Source organism: Leptinotarsa decemlineata, unplaced genomic scaffold (assembly GCF_025532065.1).
Source record: "Leptinotarsa decemlineata unplaced genomic scaffold, Ldec_3_MD MMD2_tig00004307_RagTag_RagTag, whole genome shotgun sequence".
In the NCBI taxonomy this organism is placed as follows: Eukaryota; Metazoa; Arthropoda; class Insecta; order Coleoptera; family Chrysomelidae; genus Leptinotarsa; species Leptinotarsa decemlineata.
The window spans coordinates 5,066,619-5,085,264 of NW_027412606.1; the positions used below are offsets into that span (position 1 = coordinate 5,066,619).

The following is an 18,646-nucleotide window of genomic DNA, read 5'->3' on the forward strand; positions in this document are numbered from 1 at the left end:
ACTGAATCCGACAAAGACTGAACTTGTCAATTTCACGAAGAAATTCACTGATGTGAAGATTTTCAGGAAATTGATGATTCAAGACAAGTGTGTGGAAGAACAAAGACGCGCGAAATATCTTGAATTTTCATGAACATTTAAGTTTGGCAATTCAGAGAGCGGTTGCGGCAATTAAATGCAACTACCCTCTCATCGCACAAAATTCCAAACTGAGCGTTGACAATAAGCTCCTGATATACAAACAAGTTATCAGACCAGCTATGTTGTACGTTTGTCCTGTATTCTGCAGCCTCAAGAGGACTCCATTAAGGAGACTCGAGACGATGCAGAATAAGGTGCTTCGTATCGTGACCAATAGCGATCGATACATCCCATTGGAGCATCTGCGAGACATAGCGGAAAGCGGAAGTCGAGCCCATTATCCGGCGGCTTGCTCACAAGCACCAAGCACTTCAAGTGGTTATTCCGGGAAAGTCCGCTGACTAGTACAGTCTTGGCAGTTAGAGCATCTCATAATCAGCCCTGTCGACATGACAGGTTGAGATAAAGCACTCGACATCTTCCATATGAGCGGCATATAAACGACCGTTTGTAAATTCACGAAAAAAATTGGCATAGGAAACTTAGTATAGACAATCTGTCCAAAGACAAGGAAATATATATTTATGATAAAATTTGTTCCTGATTCAGGTTGTCGCATAGAACACAAATATAAATTGTAATGAATTTAATCGGAAAAGCTCCAAAAGAAAGTGTTACCTATACCAAAGACAAGGAAATATATATTTATGATTGTTTCATAAGCTTCCAAATTAATTTTCTATGATACACGTGTATCTACTATATATCATGAATATCGAATTGATAACATGCAACACTGGCAAGACATACTATTGTCACAAAACACATAAACAAACGTCACTAAGTGATGTCAACAAATCTTCAATACAATAACAACTATTAAAATAATTAGGTGTTGACCGTTCAACCACCATAAAATAGTTTTAAAAAATAAGACAGTAAGAAAACGCAAATAAAATACTGTGTTCCACTACAAGCGAAGTTGAGTCATACCTAAAATTACGAATATATTATCCTTAAGAGGACAGAAACCTTGAAAATGAAATAACTGGTTTGTTACTGTAGTAGGTATATTTATAATAACTCTTTGTCACAGGGCATAAAATTGAAAAAAAATTGTATTTGTTTGACATAGCTTCACAACACTGACTTTTATAGAAGAATGAAAAATCTGTGTACTAAAAATATAATTATAATATAGTCTTTCTAAGTGAATGGGCCCATAATTGAATTTTGCTTTCACAAAATTTACAGAAAGTTTGCAACATACAGTAAGATGTCTGGAGCAGTTTACCAACCCACAACTGTGACCTACGAGTCCAATGGACCTCAGGACCGATGGCAAGATAGACCCATCAGTTATTTGGCTTCTACAGTATCTCAGAGTGCTCGAAGACCATGTGGAATCAGTTGTTTACCGTCGAGAAATATCCTACCGCTGGTATTGGTCACTTCTTGTGTTGCCTGTCTCATACTGGGGTAAGTTAGAGAAATCAAAGTCATCATGATCGGCAGGAATATTTTGAAAAATACTATGAACTAATATTGTTTCAATATGTGTTATTTCACTTAGCAATATCTTGAATTCATTGCTTTTTCTGCCAGTAATTTGCTTGATGAAAATTGACAATTATGTAGAGTGCAAAACATATAAACAGGAAAAGTTACAGCTTGTGAATTTCAGTATTTTTCTTTTATACCTAGCTATTTTTATCTACACTAAGTACGCACAGCCATGTAATAGACAGGAGAAAAAAGGGACCAAAAATTTTATTTTTTGAAAATGTCTACCATATTGCCAGAAGTACTGTGTATTCTTTGGGATGTGATATTGTTATTAAATCAAATTATGCTGTTTTGTAGTTTGGCTATGCTAGTACATGGTGCCATTGGATATTCGGAAACCCCAGAGAATAAAGAAGACGTATATCTTGTTATAACAGTGTTTGGTGCAATATTTTTTGCTTTATCAATTTTGTTATTTGGTAAGCCCTGTTAATCAAACAAAATTGCAAGTTACATCAGACTTCCTACTTTCTAGTATTTTTCATTCGAATTACAAGACGGATGTGTTGGAAAAATGCTAAAGATCATTTAGGCACTTCAGGCGGACAAGCTCTCAATGTGAATCCATCTACTGATCTACTTGTAACAGCACAGTATGCTCCTGTATCGGAAGTAGCTTATCAGCCAGCACAGCAAGAAGACACTGAACAGAGCAAATTGATGTCCAGTGACAATAAGGATTCAATGTGAGTTGTTTTTACAGTTATGATAGATCATCACTTGATTGTCTACTGTTTCTGATTATATTATAAAACCTTCAGTACAAGTAAAATGCTGATCAAACAGAATATTATTTTCCAATCTGAAAACAAATTATTTTCATTGTGAAACTAGGTATTCGGCTTTTGAGTGATTCTCTCATAAAATTAAGAGGTTTGATAGAATACATGAAAAAAGCTATTATAGATTCATCAAAATACTTCATTATATAATCTTGTAGGAGTAACATTTCCAAAAAGTCATACAAGGTGTTCGAAATCGATGACGGATTCTAGATATAAAAATGAACTAAAACTCATTTAAAAAAAAAAAACGCTATATTTCAGAATAGGTTTGAAATACCGAGGTCATTTTAGTTCATTGTCATGAAACATTCCCCATATGAAAAATCAACCGTTCATAAGATATTTCAGTTTATCTTAAAAAACTAAACATACATATCTTCACCATAAAACTACAGGATGAAATACTTTCATTTCGAACAATTACAAAAAGTTAATTGGAGCCATTAATTTGCAGCCATGATTTTTATTGAAAACAGTATTCCAGATGAATAAATAATAAATTAAAACTGTTCATTCTAAATGTTTCATAAAAAAGTGAAAATTCAAAAATACTGCATTGTCTTTTCACATAAAGACATTATCGTTAACTTCCAAGCGTTTATTAACTATCTCAAACCATAAACTGCTCAAGTCATACCTGTCAAATCGTTTTCAATAGACATGGTGGAAAAATTCACTATCTCAGACAATTCCGGTAACTAAAGGAGTGCCCCAAGGTTCTATTTTAGGACCAATTCTGTTTATCATCTACACAAACGATCTTCTCGAAAATATCAAGATTTATGCATCAAGTGCATATGCAGATGATACAACTTTTCTAGTTAAAGGCAAAGATGAAGGTGACATAAGACAACAGACAGAGCAAGTTCTAGCCGAAGCAGATATTTGGTTTACGGCAAATATACTCCTGCTAAACAAAGAAAAAACTCAAAGGCTAATGATGTCAAGCAAAAACAATACAGAGGAAAAATCACTAAAATTCCTTGGAATACATCTGGACTCAAAAGTAAATTGGAAGGTACAAATAAGCAAAATGAGTAAGAAGCTTAATTCAGCAATATATTGTATAAGGAGAATGAAAACAATTTCAACACATCAGGCGGCTAAAATAACCTATTTTTCAAACTTCCACAGCATAGCAACTTACGGAATCCTTTTGTGGGGCACAAGTTCTGATCCAAACAAAATATTTGTTCAGCAAAAAAAAGCCATCAGAATTCTATAGAGATAGCTGCAAAAAGGCTTTTCGTCAACATATAATCCTCACCATTCCCAGTGCATATATATATATATATATATAGTTGTCTAAAATATGTTCACGCAAATCCAGAGATGTTCTCAAAAAATGTACTCAATCATTCCTATGATACCAGAAATAAAGATTTGCTGCAAGTTCCTCTTCATCGATTGAAGAAAACACAGCAAGGATGCGATTATTGGGGCGCAAAATTATATAATAAAATTCCAGACTTTGCAAAAAAGAAACACTCGAATGAATTCTCCATCTGGCTGAAAAATGTCCTAATAGAAAAATGTTTCTATTCAATAGAAGATTTTATAAATGAATAATACATGTACTACATCTCTTGTAGGTTCACATGTGCATGATAATTTTGTATATATTTATTTTATTTTGATCTGTGCATCTCTGTGTATATGTATTTTAATTTTAATACTAAGGAAATAACGACGTTGTAATGCTTCATTTACAATGAATAAATTGATTGATTGATATCTTCATCGAATTGTTATTTACAACAAAACTAATTTTTATATCTTCAGAATTAGTCATCGATTCGGAACATCTTGTATAAAATTTTGGAAATTACTCTTACAAGACGATGGAGTAAAGTATTTCGATAAATCAATAATAGCTTATTTATGAGGGATTCACTCGAGAGCTGAATACCTAGTATTTTTGAGTAAACAAATAAATTATCTCTATACACTCTATGCTGTATTACCTAAACTCACCTTAGAATTATGCTGGGTATTCAAAAAATGTGAAAAATATACTGGAAGTTGGTACCAATTTCCGGTATAACCAGAAGTGTTGGAAAACGCTACTATTTTTATTCGATTATTGAAAAAAAACTATATTTGCCAATTTTCTAGAAATGAATCCTATTATTTCTCAAAATACGGCTAACCGACGGTCATCGCGCTGTACTTTGTATAGATTTATAATCGATGGCGTATTTGGTCGAAAATTTTATATTACTTGTTTGAATTTCAGAAACGAGGATACCGATCGTATGGTTGAAAGAGATCCAAGAATTGTTTTACGTCCTCTAAATACCGCCGCTCATGAAGAAACTTAAAACATAACCAAACACTTGTTCTTTTGAGTACTTAATGCATGTCACGTACTTAGGAAAACTTGAAGACTTCACCTTACTAATCTAGAATATTTTTTCATTTGTGTTGTCCTTATAAATAATTTCTGAAACGATGAATTCCCTTACTTATGCCTTTTTGAAAAACCATTATTACTTAGGATAAGATAAATATTTGGAATAACTTGTTCTTACATTCCGCCAAACTTGAAAGTTATGTGGTAACCATTATTTATTACTATTTACAATTATCATTTGAACAATGTAAATCATCATTAGTAATCGAATTTTCTAAATTTAGGATAACAAATTATTTCTGCTTTGAATCTCATTTGTGGAAGTATGGCCAAGAAAATATCGAATATGTATAAAATATTTGAATTTTTTATTGATATATTATAGGCAGCATAAGATGAATATTATCATATTGTGTGATAAAATTATTATCTGAATCATGTAAGTTTATTTTCTTGAATGATTATGCTAGGTCGTAGTTGTTCTAAGAAGAATATTGGTAAAATGTTATGGACTTTCTCTTTATATAAATATAATTATTTTTATTTATGCAAAATAGACAGTGTACTCTTGCAATTTAACTAACTTGAATTATAGCTTGAACAAAATTTTCAATGCAATTTCTTTCAATATGTTTCAACATCGAGTGGATATATTATAGGTCAAACAACTGACTATTTTGTTTATAAAATGTTTCTAGTAATTTTACTATTAATGTTTCAGTAAACACCAAAACCTTGCGTTGAAGATTTTTTACTACTAAATTCATTTTATTCTATCGATTTCTTTAGTTATCAACATGTGACATATATAATAGTTGATTTTAATGTCAAATAGAGCCCTAAATATTTTTTATATTTTGATGTTATATTTTTCTACTGGCAATGTAGTTTATATCTATATTTCAGATATTTTGTTTACGAAATATATTGAAGGATGATTTTTTATATTTTAATATTTATCTAGGTTTAGGTATTGACCTGTGGAGATTATTAATTAGACTTTTGATTCAGTCAACGCTCATAGTCCGGATCCATCCAGATTTTCGTCCATAAAATATATAGAAAGCTTTGTTTTGAAAATTGTGTATTCATTTTGTCTATAAAAATGAATATACTCAGTATATTTTGCAACAAATAAACTTTGCAGATAAATTTAGTGCTCAAATAGTGATAAGTAAATCAAAATTTCCAATGTTTTTAAACATTCCTAAATTAGTACTTCAACTATTGTATACTTTTCTTGTTATGATATTCAGTTTATGACACTTCTAAAAAATGATTTGCCTAATAATAATAAAAATTAAAAGTATATTTTGGGTTTAAATGAGTTTTTTTCATCATTCCTAAAACATTGTAACTCGAGGTGTGGACTAGATCCTAAGCCTGGTATACGAGGTCTGTTCAAAAATGTGGTAAATGTTCAAATTTTGTGGGCTACGCTCATTCGATTAGTAATTTTTTTATTTTATTTGTTGGTACAGTCGTCTCAACATATGTTTACAGTCATAGCTGTTTAGTTTGTTGGTGAGAGGCATAAAAGTTTGAAGTGTTTTGCTTGTTAGGAGATTTTCTGCTATCGAAAAATGTGGTTCAAAGAATTTGCAGCAAATTTTGTGTAAAAAATGGAATTAAGTGGCCAAAAATTGAAATGTTGACAGTGGCATATGGTGATTGTACTCTGAGTCGGAAAAATGTCTACAAGTGGTACAAGCTTTTCACAGAAAGTCGAGAGGATGTGAATTTGTATATAAAGCATGTGGCTGCGAAGTTCATTCCAAAATTGCCGAATTTTCACCAAAAAAACCGTAGCATGAGCATCGCTCAGGAAATGTTGAATGAAGTTAACAGCGACTCAGAAGGGTCATAACTGGTGACGAACCATTGGTATGTGGTTATGACATCGAAATCTAAGTCCAATCGTCCCAATGGAAGAGTCAAAACCAAAAAATACGCTGAGTTCGATGAAATTTCAAAGTTTTGCTAATTGTTTTCTTTGGTTACCGTGGCATAGTGCATAAAGCATTCTTATCACATTCATTGGCATCACTATAATGTACCTGCTCATTCGTCATTGTTTGTAATTTTTGGCCAAAAACAATACCCTAACCATGTCTCAGCTACCATATTCACCAGATTTGGATCCCTGCGACTTTTTCTTTTTCTCAAGATTGAAGGACATACTAAAAAGTGCATATCAGAACTGTTTCTCAGATATTATACACAAGTATATCATATCATATCTGAGAGGGATTACATTAAAGGGGACAAAATATAAATTGATAAATAAACATTTTTTGAAAAAAATGAAAATTTGATTAATTTTTTGAACAGAGTAGTACATTTCATCATTGTAATGTTGATTTCACGGTACAGGAAGTGACAGAAATGTTGCACCAATGTAATTTTTTTAATAGACCTCGTTAGTTGTCTTATGGTTCATGTTCGATGTTTTACATAGGTCAAACTGAAAGAATATTCAATGTACCCATGAAGGAACATCGAGACATTTTCCATAATGGCAAAATAAATTCAAAGTATGCTACACCCTTACAGAGAGATATGTGTTCTATCATGAATTCAAAATTGTTCATTTCCAGGAGAAAGGTTCAAAACTTGATCTTCTGGAAAGTATGGAAATCAGTAAGAACAAAAATTCCCAATATATAATGAAAGCTCAAATTCAGTTGAATAGCAATTGTTTTTCACATAATGTTTACTAATTACCAAGTATTTTTATCAGTATTTACCTGCTATTATTAGTTATTGAAATGATTGTATCCGCTCTTTTCAAGTAGCTACAACTAGATTAGAATTCATTATCTGCTCCGACAATAGATTATAGTTATATTTTTAGAATATAAAATGTTTTAATCTAAAAGTAGTGAATTAATTCCTGCTTGAGGAAGCTATTATACAGTGCCTTCATTTCAAAACTTCCCACCCCTAGTATTTCGTTTAGCAGGGAGAATTTGCCGTAAGCAAAAAACACGTCAATTTAGATATCGAGGGGGAAGTTTAAAACCAGTGCCAGTGGTATTTCAGGTTTAACCCCCTTACCCCTAGCTACCCCACTTAATAATTTTAAATGGCACCCCCTATCTTGTAACACATCATTTTAAAGATCTTAAAAATCCTCACTCAACCCCGTTTAGAAAACTGAAATTGGTTGATCCGTTCTCTTAAAATAGGACAAAAAAAAATTAATTATAATAAAAAATAAAATAATAGCATTGCATTGTAATAAATGTACCTTACTTTATTAGGTGTTCAAAATATTCACCATTGGTAGCTAAGCAAACGTACAATCTATTCTCGAATTCCTGTTGGACTTTTGTAAATGTTTCATTATTAATTTGTCTGCATGTGCCACTAATCCTGTGTATTAGATCCAGAATCCAATGGCGTTAAATCCGGAGATCTCGCCGGCCATTCCAGAGCGCCTCTGCCAATCCATTTGTCAGGATACCGTTGATCTAGCCACTGTCGGACATTGCGTAGTGTGGTGGTGCGCGGTCCTGTTGACAATGTAAATTTTGTTCATCCAATAGCGGGTTGTCTTCTTCATCAACTTGGCGTTCTAAGGACTGTGTTATGAGTGGATCGATCACATTTTCCAATAAGTTTAAATACAATTGACCAGTTAAATTTTCTTCAATAAAAATAGGGCCAATTATTTCGTTTCCCAGAATTCCAGCCCAGACGTTTATTTTTTGTGGATATTGCATATGATCCTCTCGAAACAAGTGTGGATTTTCATTATCCCAGTATCTACAGTTACGCTTATTTACAAAGCCATTAAGAAAAAAAGTTGACTCATCACTGAAGCAAATATTTTTTATTAAATTCTGGTCATTTTGAATTCTCGCAGTCATTATTTCACAAAATTTAATTCTCCTATCATAGTCATCCTCATTGAGTTGCTGAAGAATAGGTACTCATTTTGTAAGGATAGAACTTGTTTAGTTTTGAAACTTTGTGTATAGAACCAACTGAAATATTCACTAACTTAGTGACTTTCGAAATATAAGTAGTGGGCTCAATGACGAATTGGCCCAAAATCTCAATCTGTGCGGCTTCAGAAAGAACTCTCGGCTGCTTTTCTGCTTTGTTGCTGTCTTACGAGCACACCTATTTTCAGCACCATAAATAAACATAATTTCAGTTCTTTCTTGCGAAGTGCACACCATTACGATTTGTATTACTGTAAGTGCAACTGACACCACTTGACAAACACTTTAAACTCAGGAATAACTAATTCTGATAAATGTTTTCACCAAGACGCCAAGAAGCAACTGTGTGCCCTTATCTCACTTTCAGCTAAAGCAAAAAACTCTGTGTAAAAAAGAGACATAAACATACCGTTATTTAGTCAGCGGTAGCGGTTCCATGAATTTTTGCATTTTGTTATAATTCATTTTCTTTTTGCCCTATTTTACGAGAACGAATCAACCAATTTCAGTTTTCTAAACAGGGTTGAGCGAGGATTTTCAAGATCTTTAAAATGACGTGTTACAAGATAGGGTGTGCCATTTGAAATTATTAAGTGGGGGTAGCTAGGGGTAAGAGGGTTAAACCTAAAATGCCACTGACACTGGTTTTGAACTTCCCCTCGATATCTAAATTGACGTGTTTTTTGCCTACGGCAAATTCTTCCTGCTAAACGAAGTACTAGGGGTGGCAAGTTTTGAAATGAAGGCACTGTATAGCTTTTATAGCGGATTTGTGAAACTTTTATAGTGAAAATGAAAATAGATGTTATAAGTAATTATTTTTTATTGTAATACCTATATTTATTTATATTAATAATTATATTTTATTTTTCAACAATGGAAGCCTGTACCTCTAACATTCAACAAAAAACAATCAGCAATATTTAAACAAATGTCAGAAGGAAAAGGTTTTAAAGGGCTTCTGTAAATCTCAGAGTACAAAGAAATCTGGACCTACAAAAGTTGCAAAAATGAAAAAAATTCTCAATTATTTGAAAATTGTATTGCAAATATAAAATTTTTTTTTTTCCTTGTTACAGTTCAGTCAATATTTCTAACAATTTTCACACTTTCGTCTCACTATCTACATATTATTATAATACAACGATTTCATTTAGAAAAACTCTTCAGTGGGTATTGAGATCTTTTCTTCTCCACCAAGGAATTCCTGGTTCTTCTATCATCGAAGGAGAATCACGATCCGTTGGTCTGCTAGGTAGTGGACGTGTAAGGTTTGAATGAACTTGTGGCAAGTGCATTACTCTGAAAAATGAAAAAATACTAATTACTATGAATTCTATAAATAAGTAATAAATATAGTTCTGTAATCAATCACCGTTGAAAATTAGCAAAAACTTTCACAAATTTCCCACCAATTTGTATCCATGAAATTATTGATGTGTGTACAAAAATGAAAGTGTACCATTTCAAGAATATATCGGCTAGATTTAGATGAGAACTTTGTTGTTGCAGTACTGCTGTTTGGGAATAGTTATTTTTGAAAGATTTTTTATTATGAAGAAAAGAGAATTGAAACTTTCTATGTTTTTTACCACTTTTATTTGCAAAAAAAGTTTCAATTATCTTTTCTTCATTATGATTTTCTACCATCTACACCCATCAATTTATTTTTTTAAATTTTAATTTGTATCTTGAAGAAACTTTTGTGCATGATCTACAGTCTCTATGAAAGCCTTTTATAGAAGTTATTTTTTTCTTCCTTCATTCGGAAGTCTCCCACATTTTTTGTTAAACTTGTAGCTTTTTTAAACAAAAAAAATTAACTGTTCATCACGTTCAATTACTCACTCTAAATTACTACTTTGTATTTTTGGCACTAACAGAGGTATTTGTGATTTTCAATTGTTCCATAATTTAATTTCTCTAAATAGGTTCACTTAGTTAAATGAGCTGCCCCACAAATGGATTTTGCACCTATTGCAGTTTCAATGAAAACTAATAAGAACTCATACAAATACAATAAATAATGTTTGTTAAATGTTAAATAATGTTTGAAATAAATATAGTTTGAAGAAATAAAAAATGCGCTTTTAAAGAACATCGAACTAAAAAGTTAAAAATATATTTTTTTAAAATTAGCTTAAAACAATAACGAACAAAAAATACACTATAAAAGTGTATTTTTTAGTCTTTTTAAACTATATTTATTTTATCTAAATTTTGGGATCAATCAGCAGTATATTGTTTAGTAAAATGACCATTGATATTTTCCGATTCCAGAGACGGAGCCTGAAAATCAGCTACCAAGAAGGCAGCAGGCGCGCAAAGGAGGGTTACAAATAAGGCAGCATGCGCGTGTGTTGATAAAAAAATACTTTTTCAAATAAAGAAATACATGTAAAGTGAGTTCGAATTATATCAAGGAGGTTACGTGCAGCGCCATCTGCCCGCGAATAGATCAAGCATTAATGTCGATAATTCTGTTAAATACATATCCCGACCTTGAGAGTTACAAACAAACCAACAAACATACATAAATACGGGTGAAGCTAATATAAAGCGTTTAAAAAAAATACGAGTTCATGAGACCATTCTGTCTTGTTTTTTTTATACGAGTTCTGTTCCAAAATAAAGTTATTTCTCAAAAAATATTCGTTTATCCATGTGTTTCTATTTGTCACTTTCAAAGTAGTCCCCCTCAGATATAATACTCTTGTGCTAGCGTTTTTTCCAATCCTCAAAACAGTTCTGATGTGCACTTTTTGGTATGTCTTTGAACCCTCTCAGCGATTCGGTTTTCATCTCCTCAATCGTCACAAAACGCCATCCTTCCATGGTCTCTTCAATCTTGGAAATAGAAAAAGTCGCAGGGGACCAAATAAGTTGAATGCGGTGGCTAATGCATGATTACTGTGTTATTTTTGGCCAAAACATTACAAGTGAGCAGGTGCATTATCGTGATGCAAAAGCCATGATTTTTTTTCACAATACCGGATGTTTTCTTCGTAATGCATATCGCAAACAATTCGACCATGTGACAAGACCAATATAACTGTACGACCATATGGCAAGAACTCCTGATGCAATACGTAATAGTGATCAAAGAAAACAGTGAAGAAACCCTTGACATTTGATCGAATTTAGCGTGTTTTTTTAATTTTGGTTCTCCTGAGCTCTTCTATTGGGACGATTGGATTTTGGTTTCAATGTCATAACCATATACCCATGATTCGTCACCAGTTATGACACTTTTAAGCAAATATGGATAGCCGTTAACATCATTCAACAATTCCTGAGCGATGCTTATGCAACGGTTTTTTTTGGTCAAAATTCAGAAATTTTGTAACAAACTTCGACGCCACGCGCTTCATGCGCAAAATTTCTGATAAAATTGCATGACATGAGTCGACTGATATCTTCAGTAACTTCTCTAATAGTGATTCGACGATTCTCCATAACAATTTCTTTCACTTTCTCATCATTTCCATCAGTTGTTGATGTGCTTGTACCACTTGTAAACATTTTGTAACTCAGAGTAAAATCACCGTATGCCACTGTCATGATTTCAAGTGTTTTTGACAATTCTATTTTATACATAAAATTTTATGCAAATTCTTCGATCCATCATTTTTGATAGCAGAAAATTGGCGAACAGACAAAACACTTCTAACTTTTATGACTCTCACCAACAAACTAAACATGGTAAACAGTTAAAACTGTGTACATATGTTCGAGACGAGTTTACCAACATAAAAAAATTGCTGATCGAATGTACGTAGCCCGCGAAACTTGAACATTCAACTTATTTTTTGAAAAGACCTCGTATAATATATACCTCTCTTGTTTCATATTTATTAGCCTGTAGGTTACAGAAACATGAAGTTTAATTTTGCATACCTTTGGCTTTTGATACTATTCCTAGTCATCAGTGGCTGTTGATGAAGTGGATTAGCTCTTAAATGTAAATTTTCCAGTGGAATTGGTGCTCGTTTCGCCATTTGTATGGCTTTTCTCCTCTTTCGAGCTGTGATTCTTGCATTACACTGAATCCCCAAGAGTAGGCTGCTGACGAGTGCGAGTAGAACTCCTATATACACGAGGACTTGCAGGTTACGTGCTGCTGATTTTCTTAATACTATACCTGCTATGCACAACGAAACTCCAATAAGAATTCCCATTGTGAATATCAACTGCAAAAGTAAGTATATGTCAGTAGCAGATACTTGTATAAATATTTGATATTCTAACACTTTCAAGCAATAATTTGAAGGAAAAAAATGAATGATTTGATTTTCAGGAAGGATGATATTCCGTAAGACACAAGCAAGAACTTTTCAATCAATGGTAAAAAATCAACTCTTTTGAATAGCAAAAGTAATTGCCTTCAACGAATTCTATTATATAATTATTGAACGTATTCAGTCACATGATAATAACAGCAGTCAAGAGAAAACTATTTAAATTTTGAAAAAAATAAATCCAATCTATTCTATGAGGCCAATTTCATTCTGAATTTATATACATTTCTTCAGGGTAACTAATTTGAAAGAAAAAGTATATAAATCTGCATTAGACACAACAGACGAACACTGAAGTTGTTTGTGATGTTGAGATTTTCAATCAAGCAAATAGTTCATTTTTTGGAAATAATCTAGTTTCTCCAAAAAAAAAAAAAATTTAAAAATCTACAAAACAGTAGTAAAACGAAATCAAATTACTTGACGTTAAAAGCCTGTATGCATACCATCGTCTTGTTTGGATATTTTGTAATAAACCAAACTATTATCTGGCAAGATAAAAACATAGTAGATATGCACAAAATTTATCACTACCCCGATTCAAGAAATGCTATTCACAAACAACAATATATTATTTTGCACCGAAATTGTACAACATACTGCCAAAAGAAACAAGGGATGTCTTAAACTTCAAAATTTATAAAACAAATATTATAAAATTTATCACTACAAACGATACACTTATTATGATTCTACTAAAAAAATAAACTAATTTTATAAGATATCCAAATACTGTAAGTTACTAAGTAACTATCTTGGTTTCATCATCTTACTATATTATATTGTCTGATCGCATTACGTATCCATGTTGATAAAATAACCTACTATTCAAAACACAACAATTTACTTCACCAACTTTCTTTGCTTTTCATGTTGTTTGTCGTTTTTTTTCTTTTTTTTTGGTTGGTCAAATTTTACCTTTACTTTTTCTTTCATACAGATTAGAATACCGCTAATCTAATTATTCTTCTAAATTGTCATTTAGAAGATTCAAAAACTTATTGAAGAAAATATTAACCAAACATTCCTTATATGAAATTGATCAATTTTTCGAAGTTATCCAAGAAGAGACACTTTTGTGGTCACCTCCCGAACTTTCACTCAACTTTGAATATATATAATATGTTAGCTATGTGTTTATAATTTGTAAAAGCTCATGGCTTTTTATTTTAGTCAAAAGTCTTATAAGATTGGAATTTTATCTTGTTAACTTGCATTTTTTTTTGTAAATCTAATTTATCTACAAGCATTTTTTAAAAACTATACTGACAAATCTTACCCTCTCAAACCTATTTTAGAAATTGTATTGACATGTTTAAAAACTGTGTGTTTCTTGAGACTAATAAATATTATTATTATTATTAATGTTTATGTTACAAACGATCAAAATTTCTGTTGTAAATATTTGAGGATGCATACATTAACTTTGAAGTTATTGGAAAGATTCTTATTGCCATCTTCAGATTCAAGTGATTTTCTAACAGGTAGGACCATTATCCACTTAAGAAAATAGATATTTTGAAATACAATTTCGAAACATTCATCTCTTGTAAAGTACCTATACCTTAGGTTCTGGTAAAACCCTGCCGGAAAACAATTACTTCCCCGGCTAATACCACTTTAGACATTGAATTATATCCAAGGACATTTATGCAAGATACCTCACAGATTTCAATCTCGCAGATGTGTCTCGTTCATTCAGCAGCAGGACCATACTGAAATTATTCAAGTAATTCACCTACAGACCGGTTTCGAGGTATTACCTCTCGTCAGTGGAGGAAAGATCCGACCCAAACAGCAAAGTGCCTGGGACTCAATTAATTTCAAAGTAGCTCCACTGCATGTATGAAACCTTCGTCCAAGAGAAAGATTTGTGAACTAGTAACAGCTCCATCTTGTGAACAAAGCCCCAAACGGAGAAGAAACATCCCATGTATCAATTGTCTGACAGAAATCAAAAAGGGTTTATTTCAAAATATTCATTTTCTTATATGTATGTATCTCTCCTCAATATAATATTTAAAATTAGTTATTTGCAAAATAAATTGATGAGCCATTAGGACTCGAAGATTTGTTAATATTTGTTTATTTCAGGATTCACTTTCAAAATGTAAATTTTAACAAACTTAAATTATCGAACACACAATCATGTATTTTATTTGAAATATTGAATAACTTATGTTTTTAATCCTCGATGAAAACTCGACAGGTGGATTTGTGTAATACATTTTATCAAAGATATTTACTATAATAACTCTTTCTGAAAGAGTATTAGAAATACTTATAATTCGAATCCACTGATAAACTGGAAAAATATTTGAATAACCACCGCAAAGGTTTATTTTTCCAATTGAGGCGACACTAGCTTATGCTCAGAAAGATATTAAATCAATTGTGGAATCAGGTAAATGATATGAGAAGAAAGCCAGGAGGAAAATCATCATTCTGATAATTCTTACAAAATAATTCGATTTTATACGTTTCGTATAAATAATTACATTACTTTACCTGCAAGAAAAAGTAACAAACATTTTCGAATGTTTGACATTTGCCGCCACAGCCATGAACAATGGCGATGGCACTTGTAACACCTGAACTAAGAGAACTGTGGGGTCTGTCAGACATTCTAGTTGGTATTCTTTTGGGTACATTGGGTACAGGTACATTATCACATCTATAAAAAACAAATCAAATATTAGTTGGTTATGTGCAGCAACATATTTATTTAGTTTTATTATATTTTTGTAGGTTTCGCTTGAAAAATAGGTGGAGTTATTAGGAGATGAACAGTACCAGAGTTGTCCAAAACAAACACGATCCTGAGCCGATATAAATTGATAAATATACAGTGCGAACCACCCCGAATAACTTTTGATAAAATGGTTCGCAGGCAAAATAAAAAAACACGTCAACAATAGTATACAGGAGAACACATTTTCGCATATTCACATTTGATGTTACTTCCCATATTGCATCACCAAAGCATGTCACCAATTATTTTCAAATGGATCACCCTATATTGTTTCGCATTATCATGAAAAATATTTGAAATTCTTAATATCTCCAGCAGTTGAGTTATTGATCCTTAAAATTTTTCGTAAAACTACCAACCAAAAAGATTTTCTGATTTCTATCTTCATTTCTGTTAGTGATGAGGTCAATTTAGAATATGAGCTTAATGACCATAATAAATGATGATACTGACTATAATTTGAATTGAAAGTAATTCGGCCTTTGTTTTTTTCTTGTAGAGATACATTAAAAAATTAACCTACGCTTCTTAATCCTGAATTATGTATGAAATTGATGAAATCTTTTTGCGATTGATTTTAGTGTTTGTATACTTCCGTTCATGATAATATTTTAACATAATTTTCATATAAAACTATAAATAAAATAGTTTAAATTTGTTAAATTAATTCCTAAAGTAATTCCTAGCGTAACACTCAAAATATGCTATCATTGGCAGGAATTCATTTTTCATGGATCTCTTAAGCAAAAATTAGACTAATATGATCAAATAAAAAAATGAAACTAATGAAACAGATAAAGGTAAATATGTAGCTGTCTTTTTAGATTTCAAAAGGGCCTTTGAAACGATTGATAGAAGTATTTTGCTTCAGAAGCTGAGAAGATATGAGCTTGAGGGGATGGTTTATGAATGGATAAGTAATTATTTATCAAATAGGAAACAGAGAGTACATGTGAACGATTATTTCTCATCATATATAACAAATCACACTGGAGTGCCACAAGGTAGTGTGCTTGGTCCCCTATTATTCATTCTGTATCTGAATGATATTCAATTATTTACAGACTGTGAGTTCATCAACTTATTTGCAGATGATACCTTATTGGCCTGTACTGGAGTAAATTTAGAAGAAACTGTTGGCAGAATGAATGACGTTCTAGAGAAAGTAGAAAAATATCTGAAAACCAATAAAATGAAACTTAACGTTGAGAAAACAAAAGCAATGATAATTACTACTAAATTCAAATATGTATAATCAAATAAATTCAAACAACATAAATATAAAAATTGAAGATGAACGTATAGAAATAGTAACATCAGTGAAGTATTTGGGATTTCAACTTGATAATTGCTTATCATTCGACGACCACTTCAAATATATTGAAAAAAGATTGCAAAAAAATTATATTTCTTCTTAAGAATCGCCAATAACTTATCAACAGATACAAAAATTATGGTATATAAATCAATAATCCAACCCCATTTTGACTACTGTGCATCTATTTTATTTTCTTTTAATTTGAACAAAGTGCAACAAATATAAAAACTACAAAATCGAGGAATGAGAATAATTTTAAAATGTAACAGGTATACACCAATTTCTACCATGCTATCTGCTCTACAATGGCTCTCGGTATCCAAAAGATTATTCTATTGTTCCATGGTTTTCATTTATAAAATATTAAATAAAATGACCCTACCATACTTGCTATCATTAATAACTTTCAATAAGGACATTCATCACCATTCTACTAGGCACAACAGTCACATTCATATAAATAGAACAAATACAAGAAATAGTATGAGCAGTTTATTTTTTAAAGGTTTTGTCCAATTCAATGATTTACCTGATTCAATTGAATCTACTCTATCATTAAAGATTTTCAAGAGCGAACTGTTAAAATATATTTATGATGGAAATTGAAAAATTCCTTTTTGTTCAGTTCAAATTATGTATGTATATAAAGTTGTATTATTTATATAAATTGTATATATACATATATTAAAACAACGATAAAAATAAAATAAAAATAACAATAAAAATTAATTGGCGCTCCGGGGCGACTTCATTGATTCATTGTTGATTATATTATATTTTAAGTTAGCTAACCTGTATATTAGGGAATCCTAATTCAATAAATAAATTCTAAAATTAATCGTGATTATTCTGTTTTCCCTTAATTTTCCAACACAAATAAAATTAACTTACGGTGTTTGTATCTCTTGATACAGTCGATCCCACTGGTTATCTTGGTTGGGATAAACTTTTCTTAAGTCTTTACTATGTACAATTTGGTTTGTTCTTTTATTGTCTGGTGATGTTTTCGGCCTCTTTGAACCTCGTTCAGAAAAAGTATTTCTGGAATACCTGTAATGTGAAAGATCAATGAGCTTGGATTCAAGTCTTTTCAATAAGTACACTGATTAAGCTTGAGTTGATGTACAGGAAACTATTACATATTTCCAAATAATAGTGAAACTCTTGATACAGAATGAATTTTTGTTGTTATTATTATTCATCTTATATTACCGTGTTATATAACCGATACTTTGTGCTATTATTAAATTATATTTTCATATTTAGTTTTCAAAATACGAGAGAAAAATTACCCCAACTTAGAACGTGAAGTGTTGGCAATTATTTTCGGTATCAAACGATTCCATAAGTATTTATATGGTCAACATTTCATTCTTATAACCGATCATCAACCATTACAAACAAATCCGAATGAAGCCGTACCTTCAATGTCAGTTTCAAGATTAGTCAGATGGGCAATATTTTCATCAGCATTGTATTTAGGAAAGGCAAATGTATAGGAAATGCAGATGCTTCATTCCGTTCGCCATTGACCTTAAATTTC

General features: G+C 31.5%; 2 protein-coding genes across 3 annotated transcripts in view; one reads left to right on the forward strand and one right to left on the reverse strand.

Moving 5' to 3' along the window:
• Positions 1-898: 898 nt before the first annotated feature.
• Positions 899-5,971, forward strand: LOC111503015 (uncharacterized). The gene is made up of 5 exons (XM_023157211.2): positions 899-1,145; positions 1,336-1,560; positions 1,945-2,066; positions 2,123-2,333; positions 4,669-5,971. Exons 2-5 carry the CDS (start codon positions 1,358-1,360, stop codon positions 4,751-4,753), a joined length of 621 nt encoding a protein of 206 aa, XP_023012979.1. The 5' UTR covers positions 899-1,145; positions 1,336-1,357; the 3' UTR covers positions 4,754-5,971.
• A 3,784-nt stretch (positions 5,972-9,755) lies between these two features.
• The window catches only part of LOC111503012 (uncharacterized), an 86,647-nt gene continuing 77,756 nt past the window's right edge, over positions 9,756-18,646 (reverse strand). For both annotated transcript variants that reach the window (XM_023157208.2, XM_023157209.2), the window contains exons 4-7: positions 17,995-18,153; positions 15,542-15,707; positions 12,633-12,925; positions 9,756-10,037 (exon numbers count right to left, since the gene is read on the reverse strand). In XM_023157208.2, the coding sequence (XP_023012976.2) occupies positions 9,902-10,037; positions 12,633-12,925; positions 15,542-15,707; positions 17,995-18,153 (754 nt within the window). In that variant the 3' untranslated portion in view covers positions 9,756-9,901. The remainder of the gene's footprint in view (positions 10,038-12,632; positions 12,926-15,541; positions 15,708-17,994; positions 18,154-18,646) is intronic.